Source organism: Giraffa tippelskirchi, chromosome 12 (assembly GCF_054371585.1).
Source record: "Giraffa tippelskirchi isolate mGirTip1 chromosome 12, T2T-mGirTip1v1.2.pri, whole genome shotgun sequence".
NCBI lineage: Eukaryota > Metazoa > Chordata > Mammalia > Artiodactyla > Giraffidae > Giraffa > Giraffa tippelskirchi.
The window spans coordinates 140,327,627-140,345,961 of record NC_137286.1 but is presented as its reverse complement, the minus strand read 5'-3'; the positions used below and the strand labels follow the sequence as shown (position 1 = coordinate 140,345,961).

The 18,335-nt window shown below is 37.6% G+C and overlaps 1 protein-coding gene across 26 annotated transcripts in view; it reads right to left on the bottom strand.

Moving 5' to 3' along the window:
- Positions 1-18,335, bottom strand: part of PCCA (propionyl-CoA carboxylase subunit alpha) — a 409,555-nt gene that overhangs the window by 201,556 nt on the left and 189,664 nt on the right. For 21 of the 26 annotated variants that reach the window (XM_081548961.1, XM_081548973.1, XM_081548970.1 and 18 more), the window contains 3 exons: positions 12,614-12,716; positions 8,288-8,382; positions 3,878-4,028 (listed from right to left, as the gene is read on the bottom strand). In XM_081548961.1, the coding sequence (XP_081405087.1) occupies positions 3,878-4,028; positions 8,288-8,382; positions 12,614-12,716 (349 nt within the window). Of the gene's footprint in view, positions 1-3,877; positions 4,029-8,287; positions 8,383-12,609; positions 12,717-18,335 lie in introns of all 26 variants that reach the window. The other 5 variants (XM_081548977.1, XM_081548974.1, XM_081548951.1 and 2 more) reach the window with 1 other exon arrangement.

Here is an 18,335-nt window from a genome sequence, read left to right as displayed (position 1 = left end):
CAGAGACATCACTTTGCTGACAAAAGTCCATCTACTCAAAGCTATGGTTTTTCCAGTAGTCATGTATGGATGTGAGAGTTGGACCATACAGAAGGCTGAGTGACATTATCAGAGAAATGCAAATCAAAACCACAATGAGGTGCCATCTCACGCCGGTCAGAATGGCTGCTATCAAAAAGTCTACAAACAATAAATGCTGGAGAGGGTGCAGAGAAAAGGGAACCCTCTTACACTGTTGGTGGGAATGTAAACTAGTACAGCCACTGTGGAGAACAGAGTGGAGATTCCTTAAAAAACTGGAAATAGAACTGCCATATGACCCAGCAATCCCACTGCTGGGCATACACACTGAGGAAACCAGAATTGAAAGAGACACATGTACCCCAATGTTCATCACAGCACTGTTTACAATAGCCAGGATATGGAAGCAACCTAGATGTCATTATCAGACGAATGGATAAGGAAGCTATGGTACATATACACAATGGAATATTACTCAGCTATTAAAAAAATGCATTTGAATCAGTTCTAATAAGGTGGATAAAACTGGAGCCTATTATATAGAGTGAAGTAAGTCAGAAAGAAAAACACCAAAACAGTATATTAACTTATACATATGGAATTTAGAAAGATGGTAATGATGACCCTATATGCGAGACAGCAAAAGAGACACAGATGTAAAGAACAGACTGTTGGACTCTGTGGGAGAAGGCGAGGGTGGGATGATTTGAGATAATAGCATTGAAACATGTATATTATCATATATGAAATAGATCACCAGTCCAGGTTCGATGCATAAGGCAGGGTGCTCAGGGCTGGTGTACTGGGATGACCCTGAGGGATGGGATGGGGAGAGAGGTGGGGAGGGGGCGGTCAGGATGGGGAACACATGTACATCCATGGCTGATTCATGGGAACGTATGGCAAAAGCCACCACAATATTGTAAAGTAATTAGCCTCCAATTAAAATTAAAAAAGGGGGGGGGGAGAAGGTTGCATGCCAAAGAAATGATGCTTTCTAACTCTAGTGCTGGAGAAGACTCTTCAGAGTCCCTTGGACTGCAAGGAGATCAAACCAGTCCATCCTAAAGGAAATCAGTCCTGAATATTCACTGGAAGGACTGATGGTGAAGCTGAAGCTCCAATACTTTGGCCATGTGATGCGAAAAACCAACTTACTGGAAAAGACCCTGATTCTGGGAAAGACTGAAGGCAGGAGGAGAAGGGGATGACAGAGGATGAGATGGTTGGATGGCATCACTGACTCAATGGACATGAGTTTGAGCAACCTCAGGGACACAGTGAAGGTGAGGGAAGCCTGGCGTGCTGCAGTTCATGGGATTAGAGAGACAGACCTAGCCACTGAACAACATAAAAGCATTTGAATTTTATCTTTAAGAAAAAGAAAACAGTGACTTTAAAAACAAACATATGAGAATAGCATAGATAATCCTGACACATAAATTCTCACCAAAGAGAGATAAAAACCAGTATTTATGCACCAAACCCAGTGACTTTCTCAGTGTTTCTCTTTAAGGAGAAATGGTCTTTATTTCAAATGTCACTCTTAAGGAAGTCTAGCAAAGTGAAGATGCTACTCACACTGTGTTACCAGGAAAAAATGTACAAGTTCTAAAGCTGGAAAAAGTGACAATTCAATCAGGAAATTTCAAGGAAAAAAAGAAAATTATAGCTCTCCAGCCTCAAACTGAAACTCTAATTAGAGATAACATATATCTTAGAAGATAAAGAATTTGGTGAATGTGCCTTAAGTATTATAATTTAAGGTTAGTAAAGAAATTTGAAACAGAAAATGTACCATTAAAAGGACATCTGAATTGTTTAAACAGTATCAGAAAGACATCTTTGAAATATCTAAGCATGGCTTTTGGAATACTATAAAACACAAGATCCTTTTTTTCATGCTCCCATTCAGTCACAGCCTCCATCACCAAATATCCCTCCACCACACAGATGTTTCTTAAAAAAAATAAATAAAAAATAATTTGTTTGGTAACTGACAAGATTACTGTCCCTGGAAGCAAATGCAAGAGAGAAATGAGATATTATTAAACATTAAATGGGAGGCACAAATTATTAAATTGTGCTATAGCACAGAATTAGGCACTATCAGATTTTTCCCTGAAATTCATGTATGTATAATCTTTTTTTGAAGGTACTGAACATAATTTCCTGGAAAGCCACTCATGATACAAATTGTAAACACAGGTACCTAAATGATCTAGACTGACAACACAGAATTATTTGACAATAAATACCAACTTTTAGAAGTGTTATACCAAAAATGACCATGGGACAAACTTGAAAAACATTATGGGCTGAGATATATGAGCCAGAAACAAAAAGTAAAGGGTTCTTAAAAAAAAAAAAAAAAAATTAGAACATAATACCTAACAAAGTGCCCTAAAAAAAAAACACTGATTATTAATTCTGCAAAATCTGTTAAGTATCCCAACTAAACTCTTTAGTATTTATTGAGTCTTGAATACAATAAAAATACATAGTAGTCACTTCAAATTGCCTTCAGGATCATATTACAAAGCTATTATTCTCATCACAACATAATCAAGTCTCCATTTTAATCAAAAACATGATTTCCCAGCTAATTATATAATTAGACATACTTCATTATAAAGATATATATTTAATCAAAATCAAATTAATCTCTAAAAGGCAAAATTCTGTCAATTCTGAAGATATTCAGAATAGGATAGAGGCTAAAAAAGTGATTTCAAACAGAAGTAGTCTAAGTTTTGAGCAAAAACTACTAAGGTTAATACTGTACAAATTATAAATATGAATTACCCTTGGTCTCAAAATGCATCTAGACATACAAATTCTGCCACAGCATATGAAAATCTGTCCCATGGTATAATCTCATAAGCATAATACTAAGAAAAGAAGCCATGTATAAGAAATTTATATATAATATAAGCCCATGGATTGAAAGTTTAAAAAAGAAACAGGCAAAATTAGTTCTACTGTCAAGGCGTGCATAAACGAAAGGAAGAACTATCCAGAAATATAAGGAGATGTTGTTTAGAATTTAGTCAGAATAACAAACAGGAAGATGGAGGAGGAACCTCTAAGAATGGGAAGAAGTTAAGAGGTGGGGGTAAGAAGTACTGGCATTTTGGTACTTCTCCATCCAGCTGATGCTCACATAAACTTTTGCTTTTAATAATTTTTTTCAACTACACATTTGTATTCTACATATTTTTTGTATGTCAGTTTACAATTTAAATCAAAGAAAAGGGGGAAGACGAAAAGAAATAAAGCCATCAGTGACTTACAGTATACCAGTGGCTTCCCGAAACCTTGCTTGGAATTGACCAAGTATGTCCCTGAAGTTAACAGTCCCAGGCGGCCCCTTAATTGCTCAGTCGCACAACTGTGGCAGAGGTGTCCATTCCTCCAGGAGCCAGGCTAGATGGTCAGTTCTGAGAGTCACTCCGGAAAGCTCACTCTCAATACCTTTCCTTTTCCCATCTCTTCCAGAGATTTGTAGCCACTTAATCCCTCTGTATGCATCATATCTACATTAGTTGCCCTTTTCAGCACATGAACCCTAATTAATGCACTTCATCAAGAAAGGTTCAAGCAAAAAAACAAAAGAACTGGAATTTCCAATATAAAGCATCAGCAGTAATGAAGCAGAGGGGCTAGTCACCGACCATCAAATTAACCTGATACTCATCTGTCATATCCAACAGGTTTCTTAGCACCAACATAAAAACTAAATCTTTATTTCCCACTTTAAGGAGTTGATTTTGAGCTTTTATAAAACCACAAGTGGTGGTGACGAAGGGAAAAGTTTAAAGGGATGGAGAGGAATGAAGAACAGAGTTTTTGTTACCTGGAGTCTCGTGTTCATTTCCAAGAAATAAAAATTCTTTCTTGAGTCCACAAGGAATTCTACAGTTCCAGCAGAAGAATAATTCACTGCTTTGGCAAGGGCTACGGCTTGTTCTCCCATTGCTCTTCGCGTCTCTGAATCTAGAAAAATGCTACAAACATACACACGGTGACCACCTACACTTTGAACAAAAATTAAGTAATCTTTTGTGTGCATTACATAAACATTTTCTCTATGTTTACTCAGATATGATTACTATGTCAACTTAAGATTTCAAAGTATATGCTTTATATATGCTTAGAATACATGCTTACTATTAAGCATAACATAGTAACAAATGTTATGTGTTATTATATGTGTTATTATAACATAATAAATCAACTTCAAATTTGTATATAAAACTAACATCTGAATCAGTCAATCCTAAAGGAAATCAGTCCTGAATATTCATTGGAAGGACTAATGCTGAAGCTGTAGCTCCAATACTTTGGTCACCTGATGCAAAGAACTGACTCATTGGAAAAGACCCTGATGCTGGGAAAGGTGGAAGGCAGGAGGAGAAGGGGACAACAGAGGATGAGATGGTTGGCTGGCATCACTGACTCAATGGACATGAGTTTGACCAAGCTCCAGGAGTTAGTGATGGACAGGCAAGCCTGGTGTGCTGCAGTCCGTGGGGTTGCAAAGAGTCGGACATGACTGAGGGACTGAACTGAACATCTGAACTTTCCACATTATACTGCAACTTTAATCAATCTATAAAATATACAGCTGCTTTAGCAAAACTAGTTGTTTACAGCTAGTAAAATTTTACACATATATTCAGAATTTCTCCAAATAAGATTGGAAGATGTGCCTTATGTTAGGTGAGATTGCTTCAAGCAAGGATTATACTACTGCTCACCAAGATGGTGAGTGCAATGTTAATGAATCAACAATATGCATAAAATAAGGTGTCTTTCAACAGAAACACATACAAAACAAGATTATGTATTAATCGGTTGATGAAAATGTTCTGACTGGAGGGTCACAGAAACTTAACTCTGTATTTCCTCTGAGAGTAACATTTCAGCATTGCGCCTTTATAAAACATAACTACCACAAATAATAAGAATCAACAGTACATCTAACAAAGCCTCACAACTTTTGCTTCACAATAAAGAAGCACCTTCCAACAGACAAATAAAGGGTTTCAATGAACCCTGAAAAGAGTATTATCAGACCATTTTCGGCATTTTCATATATTTTGTTTCTATGAAAGAAACGCTCTGAGAAACAAAACACTGACTATTTTTCTATTTGTGGATTAAAATTAGTCTCAAATGTATAAAATTTAGATGACACCTTATAAATATTTTATTACGGAAGAGCATAATGAACTTGGGCTTCCCTGGTGGCTCAGCTGGTAAAGAATCCGCCAGCAATGCGGGACACCTGGGTTCCATCCCTGGGCTGGGAAGATTCCCTGGAGGAGGACATGGCAACCCACTCCAGTATTCTTGTCTGCAGAATCCCCATGGACAGAGGACTATGGCGGCTGCAGTCCATGGGGTCACAAAGAGTCCGGAGATGACTGAGCAACTAAGCACATAATGAACTTGCATGTATCTATTTGCCATATGTAACAATTATTACTATGTAGCCACTCCTGTCCTGTCTAATGGCATGTCTACTTTTCTACCAGCCCCACCCCTTTTTTTTTTTAAAGCAAATTCCAAATTAGGTATCCCTTCTTTCATAAAAACTCCCATATCTATTTCTATACGTACTTTCATAACAATCACACTTTAAACATTAAAAAGAACTCTTTAATAGCTTTAACATCTATCAGTAAGGTTCAGTTCAGTCGCGCAGTCGTGTCCGACTCTTTGCAACCCCATGAATCGAAGCACGCCAGGCCTCCCTGTCCATCACCAACTCCCAGAGTTTACCCAAACCCATGTCCATCAAGTCGGTGATGCCATCCAACCATCTCATCCTCTGTCGCCCCTTCTCCTCCTGCCCCCAATTCCCCCAGCATTAGGGTCTTTTCCAATGAGTCAACTCTTCGCATGAGGTAGCCAAAGTATTGGAGTTTCAGCTTCAACATCAGTCCTTCCAATGAACACCCAGGACTGATCACCTTTAGGATGGACTGGTTGGATCTCCTTGAAGTCCAAGGGACTCTCAAGAGTCTTCTCCAACACCACAGTTCAAAAGCATCAATTGTTCAGCGCTCAGCTTTCTTCACCATCCAACTCTCACACCCTTACATGACCACTGGAAAAACCATAGCCTTGACTAGTCAGAACTTTGTTGGCAAAGTAATGTCTCTGCTTTTAAATACGCTATCTAGGTTGGTCATAACCTTCCTTCCAAGGAGTAAGCGTCTTTTAATTTCATGGCTACAATCACCATCAGCAGTGATTTTGGAGCCCAAAAAAATAAAGTCTGACACTGTCTCCACTGTTTCCCTTTCTATTTCCCATGAAGTGATGGGACCAGATGCCATGATCTTAGTTTTCTGAATGTTGAGCTTTAAGCCAACTTTTTCACTCTCCTCTTTCACTTTCATCAAGAGGCTCTTTAGTTCTTCTTTGCTTTCTGCCATAAGGGTGGTGTCATCCACATATCTGAGGTTATTGATATTTCTCCCGGCAATCTTGATTCCAGCTTGTGTTTCTTCCAGCCCAGCGTTTCTCATGATGTACTCTGCATATAAGTTAAATAAGCAGAGGGACAATATACAGCCTTGACGTACTCCTTTTCATATTTCGAACCAGTCTGTTGTTCCATGTCCACTTCTAACTGTTGCTTCCTGACTTGCATACAGGTTTCTCAAGAGACAGGTCAGATGGTCTGGTATTCCCATCTCTTTCAGAATTGTCCACAGTTTATTGTGATCCACACAGTCAAAGGCTTTGGCATAGTCAATAAAGCAGAAATAGATGTTTTTCTGGAACTCTCTTGCTTTTTTGATGATCCAGCGGACGTTGGCAATTTGATCTCTGGTTCCTCTGCCTTTTCTAAAACCAGCTTGAACATCTGAAAGTTCATGGTTCACGTATTGCCGAAGCCTGGCTTGGAGAATACTGAGCATTACTTTGCTAGCGTGTGAGATGAGTGCAACTGTGTGGTAGTTTGAGCATTCTTTGGCATTGGCTTTCTTTGGGATTGGAATGAAAACTGACCTTTTCTAGTCCTGTGGCCACTGCTGAGTTTTCCAGATTTGCTGGCATATTGGGTGCAGCACTTTCACAGCATCATCTTTGAGGATTTGAAATAGCTCAACTGGAATTCCATCACCTCCACTAGCTTTGTTCGTAGTGACGCTTTCTAAGTAAGGCCCACTTGACTTCACATTCCAGGATGTCTGGCTCTAGGTGAGTGATCACACCATCGTGATTATCTGGGTTGTGAAGATCTTTTCTGTACAGTTCTTCTGTGTATTCTTGCCACCTCTTCTTAATATCTTCTGCTTCTGTTAGTTCCATGCCATTTCTGTCCTTTATCGAGCACATCTTTGCATGAAATGTTCCCTTGGTATCTCTAATTTTCTTGACAAGATCTCTAGTCTTTCCCAATCTGTTGTTTTCCTCTATTTCTTTGCACTGATCGCTGAGGAAGGCTTTCTTATCTCTCCTTGCTATTCTTTGGAACTCTGCATTCAGATGGGAATATCCTTCCTTTTCTCCTTTGCTTTTTGCTTCTCCTCTTTTCCCAGCTATTTGTAAGGCCTCCTCAGACAGCCATTTTGCTTTTTTGCATCTCTTTTCCATATAGTTAACATCTATATTAGTAGCATTCAAATTTCCTAGATTCTCTCATAAAATTTTTATAGCTAATTTCTTTGAATCAGGATCCAAATAAGTTCTAGCCACTGCATTTTACATCTTTGTTATTCTTTTAATTTGTAATGTCCTCTTCTCTTTCTTTAAGCCAAGAATCTGGTCATTTTCCTGTCTCATTCAGGCATAGATGACATTTCAACAATAACTGGATGACAGAATTAATGCAACCAAAAAAAAAAAAAGGAAAGGGCAACTAAAGATTAACATCATAATATTTGGATAATCGCAAGCACAGCTGAGTAGAACTACTTTTGACCTGTCTGGACCTGCTCCTTCCCTTGTCATAAACTCTCCTAGTGATACTCAGAGCCGGAGGCAAGCTCGTCACTGCACTCAAAGCCCAGAGGTAGAGGCTTCTCTGGTGGTTCAGTGATAAAAGAATCTGCCTTGCAATGCAGAGGACATGAGTTTGATCCCTGGTCGCAGAACTAAGATTCCACATGCCATGGGACAACGAATAGATCCTACTATTACTGTTAAAGTAATTTCAGCTCTATTAAATAGTTTTTATTACAGTGGGAAAGAATCATAAGAAATATATAAAATCAGACTACTCTATATCTTCCTCAGAAGCACTTACCTTGGTGCTTCCTCCACCACTTTCTGATTTCTTCTCTGAATTGAGCACTCTCTTTCATTGAGCCACAGAGCATTTCCATGTTTATCACCTAAAACCTGAAAGAGCAATAATACCACTTGAAACATTATACAGCCATATCCATGGCACACAAGCCCAGCTAACATTTCTCCAGGTAACACCCCCTGGTTTTTAATGCTCCGATCTCCTAAAACAGAAGACACCTCTCAAATACAGTATCCTTTTGGTTGACACTAGTGCAAGAAAATTTTATTATCTACCACTCCAAAGCTCAATGGAACATTTTTATTAAAAAGACTTGAAGAAAAAAATTATCATGCTACATTTCCGATACACTAGGTAAAGTATCAGAATCAACTGTACAAATTTGTGAAGGATACTGAGCATCAGTAAAGGGAATACATCTTAGATTTAAATGGCACTTGGGAGAGCCACAAGTACTATGACAAACATCTACTTGTTGTTAATACTGTAGCGCCTATTGATCAGAAAATGCTATTTGATTTACAACCAATATGCAGTCTGCTACTTTATATACCAATATTTTTACTGTGTTTTATTTTTGTTATAAGAAACTAGTAAAAAGTTTGGGGTTAGTATGTACCATTATGATTTTTCCCATTTGTGATAATGGGAAATAAACTGGAGCTTTTCATTTTAATATTTATTTATATATTTATTATTTGACTGTGCTAGGTCTTAGTTGCAGCATGTGGGATCTAGTTCCCTGAGCAGGTATCAAACCCAGGCCCCCTGCATTGGGAGCTAGGAGTCTTAGCCACCGGACCACCAGGGAAGTCCCTCGAGTTTTTAATTGGAATAAAAATATTAAAATACTGAAAGAGACATCAGTTCAATTCAGTTCAGTCACTCAGTCGTGTCCGACTCTTTGCGACCCCATGAATAGCAGCACGCCAGGCCTCCCTGTCCATCTTTTACTTAAAAAAAAACCAAACACCATTTATCTGAAATTCAAATTTAACATGTATTTCCTTAGCTAAATCTGGCAACCCTAAAACATGCTTTTTGTTCATGTTTTTCCCAGAATGTTTGATCTTTAGAAACAGATTAATCAATTTTCATGATTAAGGAGTAGGTGTATATTACTGAATGCATATATTTAAGCTAATGGAGATAAAAGCTATTCTAGAAGCAAAAAGACTAGGCACTAATTTAAACTCTAAACAGCTATGTAATCTCTCTGGGCAAGTCACTCTGTTTCTTCATGCATCATTAATAGTAGATATCATCTTAATATTTTATATGGCTCCTGAAAACATTGAAAAGATCATGATTTAACAATATATTAAACCATAAAATGAACAGTTAATACATAACTGCATGATTAATTTTTAGGAATTTAAACCTAGCCAAACCTCAAGAATGCTTCCAAAGGGAAACATTACAGTCATGAAATGCCAATAAGTTGGAATTTTATTTCTAAGACTCAAAAGTGACCACAGAAATACATCCAGAATTATTTTTAAATGTTAAATTTATTCTACCTTTTCTTATTCTAATTGATGTAGAAGTGAAAGTAGATTTAGCCCTCAAGAAATAAAGTGACAAGAATTCTCAGAAACATTTTTAACTGTAAAATATTAGATTCACATATACATAAATGATCTACTTTTTTTTTTTCACTTTGGTCACACAGTCAAGTTTGTTTTTCTCTGAAGTCTGTGTATAGTTTTTCTTCTGGCCATACTACATGGCTTTTGGGATCTTAGTTCCCTGCCCAGGAACTGAACCTGGGCCACAGCAGTGAAAGCCCGGGGTCCTAACCACTGGACCACTACGGATTCCATTAAACAAATTAAGAGACGAAGTAACCAGACAACATTATAAATAAAAAGTGCTTGTAAAGGGAAGTTAATGCTCAATGCATCAGGAGGTTTTTCAACTTCCCATATCACCCTTTACAGACACATGTGTACTGATTATGGAATGATCTCCCAGGTATCTAGCTTATTAGGAAAAGCTTCACGTAATTCAAGTCTTTCAGCATCCATGGATCCAGCCCATAAAATGCCAGCAGTGCCCTGGTTTCAACCACATGGAGCAGTGCCATTCCCACTGTCAGTACACAGATTCAGCACGAGAAAGAACAAGGTATGTGATAGCTCATTTAGAAAATAATACTACATATATATATTCATCGACTATGGCAGGATATTCAAAAAACAGTATAACTGTCTGCTTCCAGGGATGAAAACCAGGGGGCTTTGGAGACAGGAATGAAAGAATGCTTACTTTTTGTTGAATACTCTTTATCATGTGCACACATTATCTAATATCAATTAATTAAAAATGAAGAAAATAAGTAAAAAAATAAAAGAAAAACTCCCAAGTGCAGATCAGGTCTGGGAAACACCTGTGATGCCTATTTAAGTTACTGGGAGGAACTTTCACCTCTGTTCAAAAATATCAGCATAAATATACGCCACAGTTAATTAAAAGAAGCCAAAAGGTGATGTAGAAATATAGTCATTTAACACAACAGAAGAAGCATTTACTGAATATCAGTAAAACAGTGATACTTTTTAGTGTGAAAAAAGTGAGATGGCTAAAGGTAATATGGCTTAAGTGGTCTTCTGACAGCACACATAAGCACCGGCTGGGGAATACAGAGAAGAGGAAAATCTATTTTGCCTCTAGGATCTTACAGGAAGGACAGTTCAGATATTAATATCTCCCCTAAATTATAGACTCCAATATCCAATAGTCTACTCAAACCTACATTTTGGTATCTGATGGGCATCTCAGCCTTCTTCTGTTCATCTTCATACCCTGATTTCCTCCCCCAAATATGCACCTCTCACAGTCTTTCCCATCTCAGTAAAAGATAGTCCCATTCTTATCACTCCTTGGGCCAAAAGCCTAAAACTATCTCTGATGCCTAATTTTTCTTATATATCACATCAATCTTTTAGAAAATCTAGCCTACATTCACAAAACATCCTAAATTCAATCACTTCTCAACACCTCCACCACACGCTGGCCCAAAGGACTATCCTCTCAAACTAGAATTATTATGAAAACCTTAAGGACTCATAAACAAAATAAATACAGGACCCTCAACACTCAATAATTTTAAAAAGTCAAATTTGAAAGTTGAGGTGGGGGGGGCCAAGGATGAGATTTAAGCGGTCACTTAATAAAATACAATATCCAGTTTTGATTAATCAACTTAAAAAAAAAAAAAAAACAACAACCACATGCTCAACACCAACATTCATTAGGGAAATGCAAATTAAAACAGAGATACTATTACATGTCCACCAAAATGGCTAGACATTAAAAAACTGAGAACATCAAATGTTGGGAAAGATGGCTGAACTGGGAACTTTCTGTGAACAGTTCTATGAAAACCTACAAGACATTCTAGAACTAACACCCAAAAAAAGATGCTCTTTTCATTATAGGGGACAGGAATGCGAAAGTAGAAAGTCAAGAAATACCTGGAGTAACAGGCAAATTTGGCCTTGGAGTACAGAATGAAGCAGGACAAAGGCTAACAAGAGTTTTGCCAAGAGAGCGCACTGGTCATAGCAAATACTCTCTTCCAACAACACAAGAGAAGACTCTACACACAGACATCACCAGATGGTCAACACCAAAATCAGATTGATTATATTCTTTGCAGCCAAAGATGGAGAAGCTCTACACAGTCAGCAAAAACAAGACCGGGAGTAGACTGTGGCTCAGATCATGAACTCCTTATTGCCAAATTCAGACTTAAATTGAAGAAAGTAGGGAAAACCACTAGACCATTCAGGTATGACCTAAATCAAATCCCTTACAATTATACAGTGGAAGTGAGAAATAGATTCAAGGGATAAGATCTGATAGACAGGGTGCTTGATGAACTATGGACAGAGGTTTGTGACACCGTACAAGAGACAGGGATCAAGACCATCCCCAAGAAAAAGAAAGCCAAAAAAGCAAAATGGCTGTCTGAGGAGGCCTTACAAATAGCTGTGAAAAGACGGGAAGTGAAAAGCAAAGGAGAAAAGGAAAGATAGACCCATTTGAACGTAGAGTTCCAAAGAATAGCAAGGAGAGATAAGAAAGCCTTCCTCAGCGATCAATGCAAAGAAATAGAGGAAAATAACAGAATGGGAAAGACTAGAGATCTCTTCAAGAAAATTAGAGATACCAAGGGAACATTCCATGCAAAGATGGGCTCGATAAAGGACAGAACATTCACAGTCACCCAAAAATTTAAGAGAGGATGTGTATCTAATAGGACTAAGTAATATTATTTTAAAGTCATAATGATTTGAAAGTATCTTAAAATGTACCAACCTGGATTTCTATATGACGGGGGTTATCAATAAACTTTTCTATTAGTAGCCTATCATCACCAAAACTAGAAGCAGCTTCTTGAGATGAAAATCGAAAACCATCCCTAAGAAGAAAAACAGAAGAGTCACGTGAACACAAAACAAATACAGCCCCTGATGTAAAGAAAACTAAATAAAGGTTTATTTTTGCATACTTCTGAGCAAAGCAGAGAAAAATACACTTAACATACAAATAACTCAATTAATTTTGGCTGAACAACAAGTCTTCAACTTAATAGTACTGTGACTCTGGGTAAATGCTTTAATTTCCCTGATCCTATATTTTTATAGAAAGAGGAATGCCAAATACTTATTTCACCAACTGCTTTAAAAAAAAGAGACATTTTAATAAGCCATCAAAGCATGTAAAATTTCATTTCTTTGATTTTAATATACCTTAATTCCACTAGTAAAAACATATAAAAATGCATACCCATTTGACTCAGAAGTGAGACGACGCACACAAAAATGTAAAGAACATAGGCAGCTGCACAGCTGGGGCAAAACCACAGCAAATAAACTCAGTAAGAACAGGAGAGGAAAGTCCTCAATAACATTTCCAAATATTTTAAGTATACAACTTTAAATGGTCCCCCACATGTCCATACAGATCGTTATAATTTTTATCTTCTTTAAAATTGCTCAAAAATAGTAAACAAAAGAGAACAGTTTGATGTTTTAAATAAAAACATGAATTTAAATATTGTTATACATTTATTTCCAAACTATAATATCTTAAACATTATTAATATTATTAAAATATGCTTACTAAAGTCACACACTTTGAAATGAGTTCATTCAGTCTATTAAAAACTCAGACTTGCTTACTTAAAACTAATTGAGGACATTATGTTCCATTCATTGATATATACAGAGTAAAACTTGAATTCCTTTTACATGTAATTAACAGTTGCTTACACTTCAAATACCTGTATTTAATGTTCAACATTAAAATGTTTTTAATCCTTTTATTTGCAAACACTTCATCTGGCAATATTAGAAATAACTATCTCATTTGTTTGCGTGCTTGAAAAATACAACATTGCAAATAAACACGGAGTAACAGATAAATTTCAAAACGCACTGCAAATATTTCTGTTTCTCAGCTAAAAGAGAAGGCGTCACGTTTTCTTAGTGCTCCATTACCCCCATGATTTAAGGGAACGGAGTTCAGGTCTCAGGAGACTAAAAACCTCAAAGAAACTAAAGCACAACGAATCGTTTTCAGTATCATATAACCAACTTCTTATTAGGTGGGATACAATGACTCACAAAGGAAAAACGTAATACTTTACAGTTGGTCTCTGCTCTAATGATTTTAGAGTTTTTATTTTGCTTTGAAATCACGAATACCAAAAGTAAAAAATCAAAGTCACCCAAATAAAGTATCAAGTTTGAGAGCATTACCAAAATGTTTTAGAATTCATGGAAAACTGCATTTAGATAATTTGTACCACTCAGTAATACATTCATTCCATAAATACTAGCAGTGAAACTATGGGCCTGGTGCGTATATTATATATGTGATAGAAATAAAAAAAATTAAACACAAACTGCCCTCACAACACCTGAAGTCATACAGGGGTACTCCAAAATGTAGAGGATTAATTTTCCATTCATGCCACAACATTTCATTTAAATTGGCGTAAGGAAAAGGAAACCAGAGATTGTGAAAATGTATGAATTTATTTTCAATAACCTCCATGACTCTCACCCTAATTTAGTATGTTCTGGTTGTTCAGTTGCCAAGTTGTATCCAATTCTTTGCAACCCCATGGACTGCAGCATGCCATAACCAACACTAAACTTTAAAAAAAATCTTTCAGATGTTGTAAAACTTCTAAGTACAGATGATACTTCCCTGAAGATGTTACAAAAGGGACACACTTCTTAGCATAATAAACGGCCACTAAATTTTCTAAGGAATGTTAAAATTTTTGTGGAATATGTGAAAAATGTCTTCCTCAAGTTAGGAGAAAGGAAGGAAGAAATGCAGTTCAGCATGATGTCAACAGCTGGTAACTCCAAAAGACAATATATGGGTGTTTTCTGGACTGTTCCCTCAATTTTTCCAAAGATTTTATTTTTCCAGATTAACAGAGGTTACAGAGCAAATTTTTAAAATGAGGATCCTATTTTATTATATCAAATAATGTCATACTTTTGTTAATCTCAATAGAGTTTTAGAGATAGCTTATTTATCAAGTTGAAGGGAATAATTTTAGGTAGAAAAGTGTTTATGTATGTACTTTTACTAATTATATGAAAATATTTTGAAACAATGTGCCGTTTACTAGCCAAGAAAGGGTTAACTTATTTACCAAAGAGGCCCAATACAAGAATAGATATGGTGACTTCTGAAGACACTGAACTCTAAATTAAAATCCACTGGTTAAAAAACCAAATCCACTGGTGAAAATTCACTGGTTAAAATCAGTGACTGCCAGGAAACTGATGAGTAATCTCACTATAAAAGAATATGTTACTAAGAGTAGCCTTGGAGAAACTGACTGATAAAAAATCTAACATCCTAAGAGGAATAATGAAAACTACGTGCGGGAGTTCCCTAGTGGTCCAGTGGCCAATGCTGTGCACTCCCAATGCAGGGGTGACCTGGGCTCCACGTCTGGTCAGGAAATTAGACCCCACATGCCACAACTAAAGATCCTGCATGGATCCAGGAAGGGGAACACATGTAAACCCATGGCTGATTCATGTCAATGTATGGCAAAAACTATTACAATATTGCAAAGTAATTAGCCCCCAACTAAAATAAATAAATTTATAAAAAAAAAAAAAAAAGATCCTGCATGGCACAGCTGAGACTGGGTGTAACCCCTCCCCCCCCCAAAAAAAAAATATATATATATATATTTTTTTTTTTTTAAAGACTAAGTGCCAAGGCTTTTAGTGAAATTCCCCTATAACTGACATACAAAAGGGGAAAACACTTGAGGAAAAAAGAGTTCACAAAATACACATCTCTTATAAAACCATTAAGTTGTGGTCAATACCTTCATTTTATTTTTTCACTACAGAGACTATAGCGGATCGTGTTTTCCAAACGTGGCCACAATGGCATCTCCCACTCAATGTGCTCTTCTAAGAAACCTGCCACCCTGCGTGAGGAAGTGAAGTCTAATGTCCCTCCCCTTGAATTCAGGGGGAATTTGTGCTCACTGGTAATCAAACAGTACGGTAGAAGGGAAGCTGTGTATGAATTTTGAGACTGGATCATAAAAAGTGATACGGCTTTCACTTGGATTTGAAACAAATGCTCCTGGACCCTTGGGTCACTAAATAAGAAATCAAAGCCACCATACCGTGAGGAAGCCCAAGCAACCCATGGAGACGTCCACTAAATCACTGGGGTTACAAACAAAGCACAAGAGATAGCTTCAAAACCTGAACTTCAAAAGATAAAAGTCAAATAAGACAAATTATGTGGTAAAAATGGGACAAAGCATGCCTCTTATCCTTAAGCCTGCTTCCACCCACACACAGCAACCAGCCAGTCCAACTGCCAACATTTCAGAGAGGTAACCAATGCTCTGTAAGTCTCCACCATCAAAAGGAACATGGGGAGAAGAATTCCAGAGAGAGGCTAAGAAGCAGACCATTCTTCATTTAAGCATTCTTCAACTGTGAAGATAAATGCCTTCATTCTGACCTTAACCTCTCAGCATTTCCCAAGAAATTTTCAAGTAAAGCAGTGTTGCAGCATAGCCATTTAATTGATTTATAGGAACTCCCTGGTAGTTCAGCTGGTAAAGAATATGCCTGCAATGCAGAAGACCTGGGTTCAATCCCTGAGTCAGAAGATCCCCTGGAGGAGGAAATGACTACCCACTCCAGTATTCTTGCCTGGGAAATCCCAAGGACCAAGGAGTCTGGCAGGCTGCAGTCCATGGGGTTGCAAGAGTCAGACATGGCTTGGCGACTAAACCACCATGGCCAAAGAGACAATAAAAGCCAAACATATATGTATATCTTAAACAGGGCCCGTAAGTCATCCTCAAGTACTTAAACTCTATATCCGATCATTCAGCAAATTCTGTTGCCTCTCCTTTCAGGATTAAACTCTTTCTTACCACTTCCACCATTACACTGGGGAAAGCCACCATCATCATTTTTCTTGCATGGGTTATTTCAACAGCCCCCTGTCTGGTTTCCCTGACGCAGAGTTCACAAGTCTGTCCCCATTAAGTCTATTACCAAGATAGCAGCCAGAGTCATCCTTTTTAAAACTTAAGTCACAAAATCTTGACAACTGATTCATCTAGATGATACACAGTATAGAAGTTCATTACGTTCTTCTACACTGTTGTATGTCTGAAAATTTCTACAATTCAAAACATGTAAATAAGGTGAGGAATTTGTTGTGAAGTTCCATGATTGTGATTTCTCTACTCAAAACCCTCCAACAGTCTATGTCTCATTAAGCATGGCCTACAAGGTTCCAGATTGTCTGTTCCCCATCTCCTTCTACCACTGCCACCTGGCCACCCGCTTCTCTCCAGACCTGCTCCGGTAGCATCACCTCCACAGCTGCTCTTCCCCAGCCTGGTCCTCATCTCCACGCCCTCTAACCTTACCCCTCAAACATGCCTACTCAGCAAGGACCATCCTGCCAATCCTGTTTACAATGGGAATTCCTTCCAACACTCCCCATGCCTCTTCCTTTGCTCCTTTAGTTTTTTCATATTGCTCATCACCCTCCACAATAGTATATGATTGACTTTGATCTTGTTCACTGTGTGTCTCTTCCTACCAGAATGGGTTTCTGAACCTTGTTTATGTCACGGATGCCTTTGGCAGGATCACACAGCATACGACCCTCTCGTCAAAATAAGGCTCAAAGTGATTTAAAATGTAGAAAAGAATATGCATAGGCGTGCATAAGAAATTATAGAAATACAGGTATCGAGATATTCTCTAAAAACAAATTTGGGATATCATGTAAGTGGCTCTTTATTCATTAATAAGCTCCAACAACAAGTCTAATAATCACTGTTCCTTACAGGTACCTGCGATAACTGTGATATGAAAATATAAGGGACTTCCTGAAGGGTGCAAAGTTCCACAGATACTACTACTAGTGTAGTTTGTAGTCTATGTTAGAGGAAACACTAAATTCCAGGTAGAGGCTAGTAAAAGAAACATGTACTTTTTTTCCCCTTATCCAGATGCATGATATGCGTCTGTAAATTCAAAGGTTAAGAACTCCCGATCCAGTCATACACTGGATATGGAGGAATACGGGGAACTGCAGAGAGGACCGGATTATTTTGTGTGTTTCTGTTCATGGCTCTATTCCTGGAAACTTACTAAAACACTGCTTGTCACATAGGAGGCTGTCAATACCAAATACCTCAATAACAGCACCAATGCACAACCCAAGAAACAACGGTGTTCTGAGGCAATCATCTTTTAGAGTTAAAACTATCTGTGCAAGTCTGCAATATGGTGTCTGCCCCCTCAGATTTTAGGGCAATCTATTGCCCCTGAGAGATTTTTACCTTGTAAGCTCACTTTAGAACCTAACTTCTGAATTAGCTTTGCACTGGACGGCTTGCATACCGACTACTCCTGATTTCTCTCTTTCAGAGATTTCAGGGAATGAGAAGGAAAGGAAAAGAAAAGGAGAAAAAAGAACTAACCATTTGGAAAACCAAATTACTTCT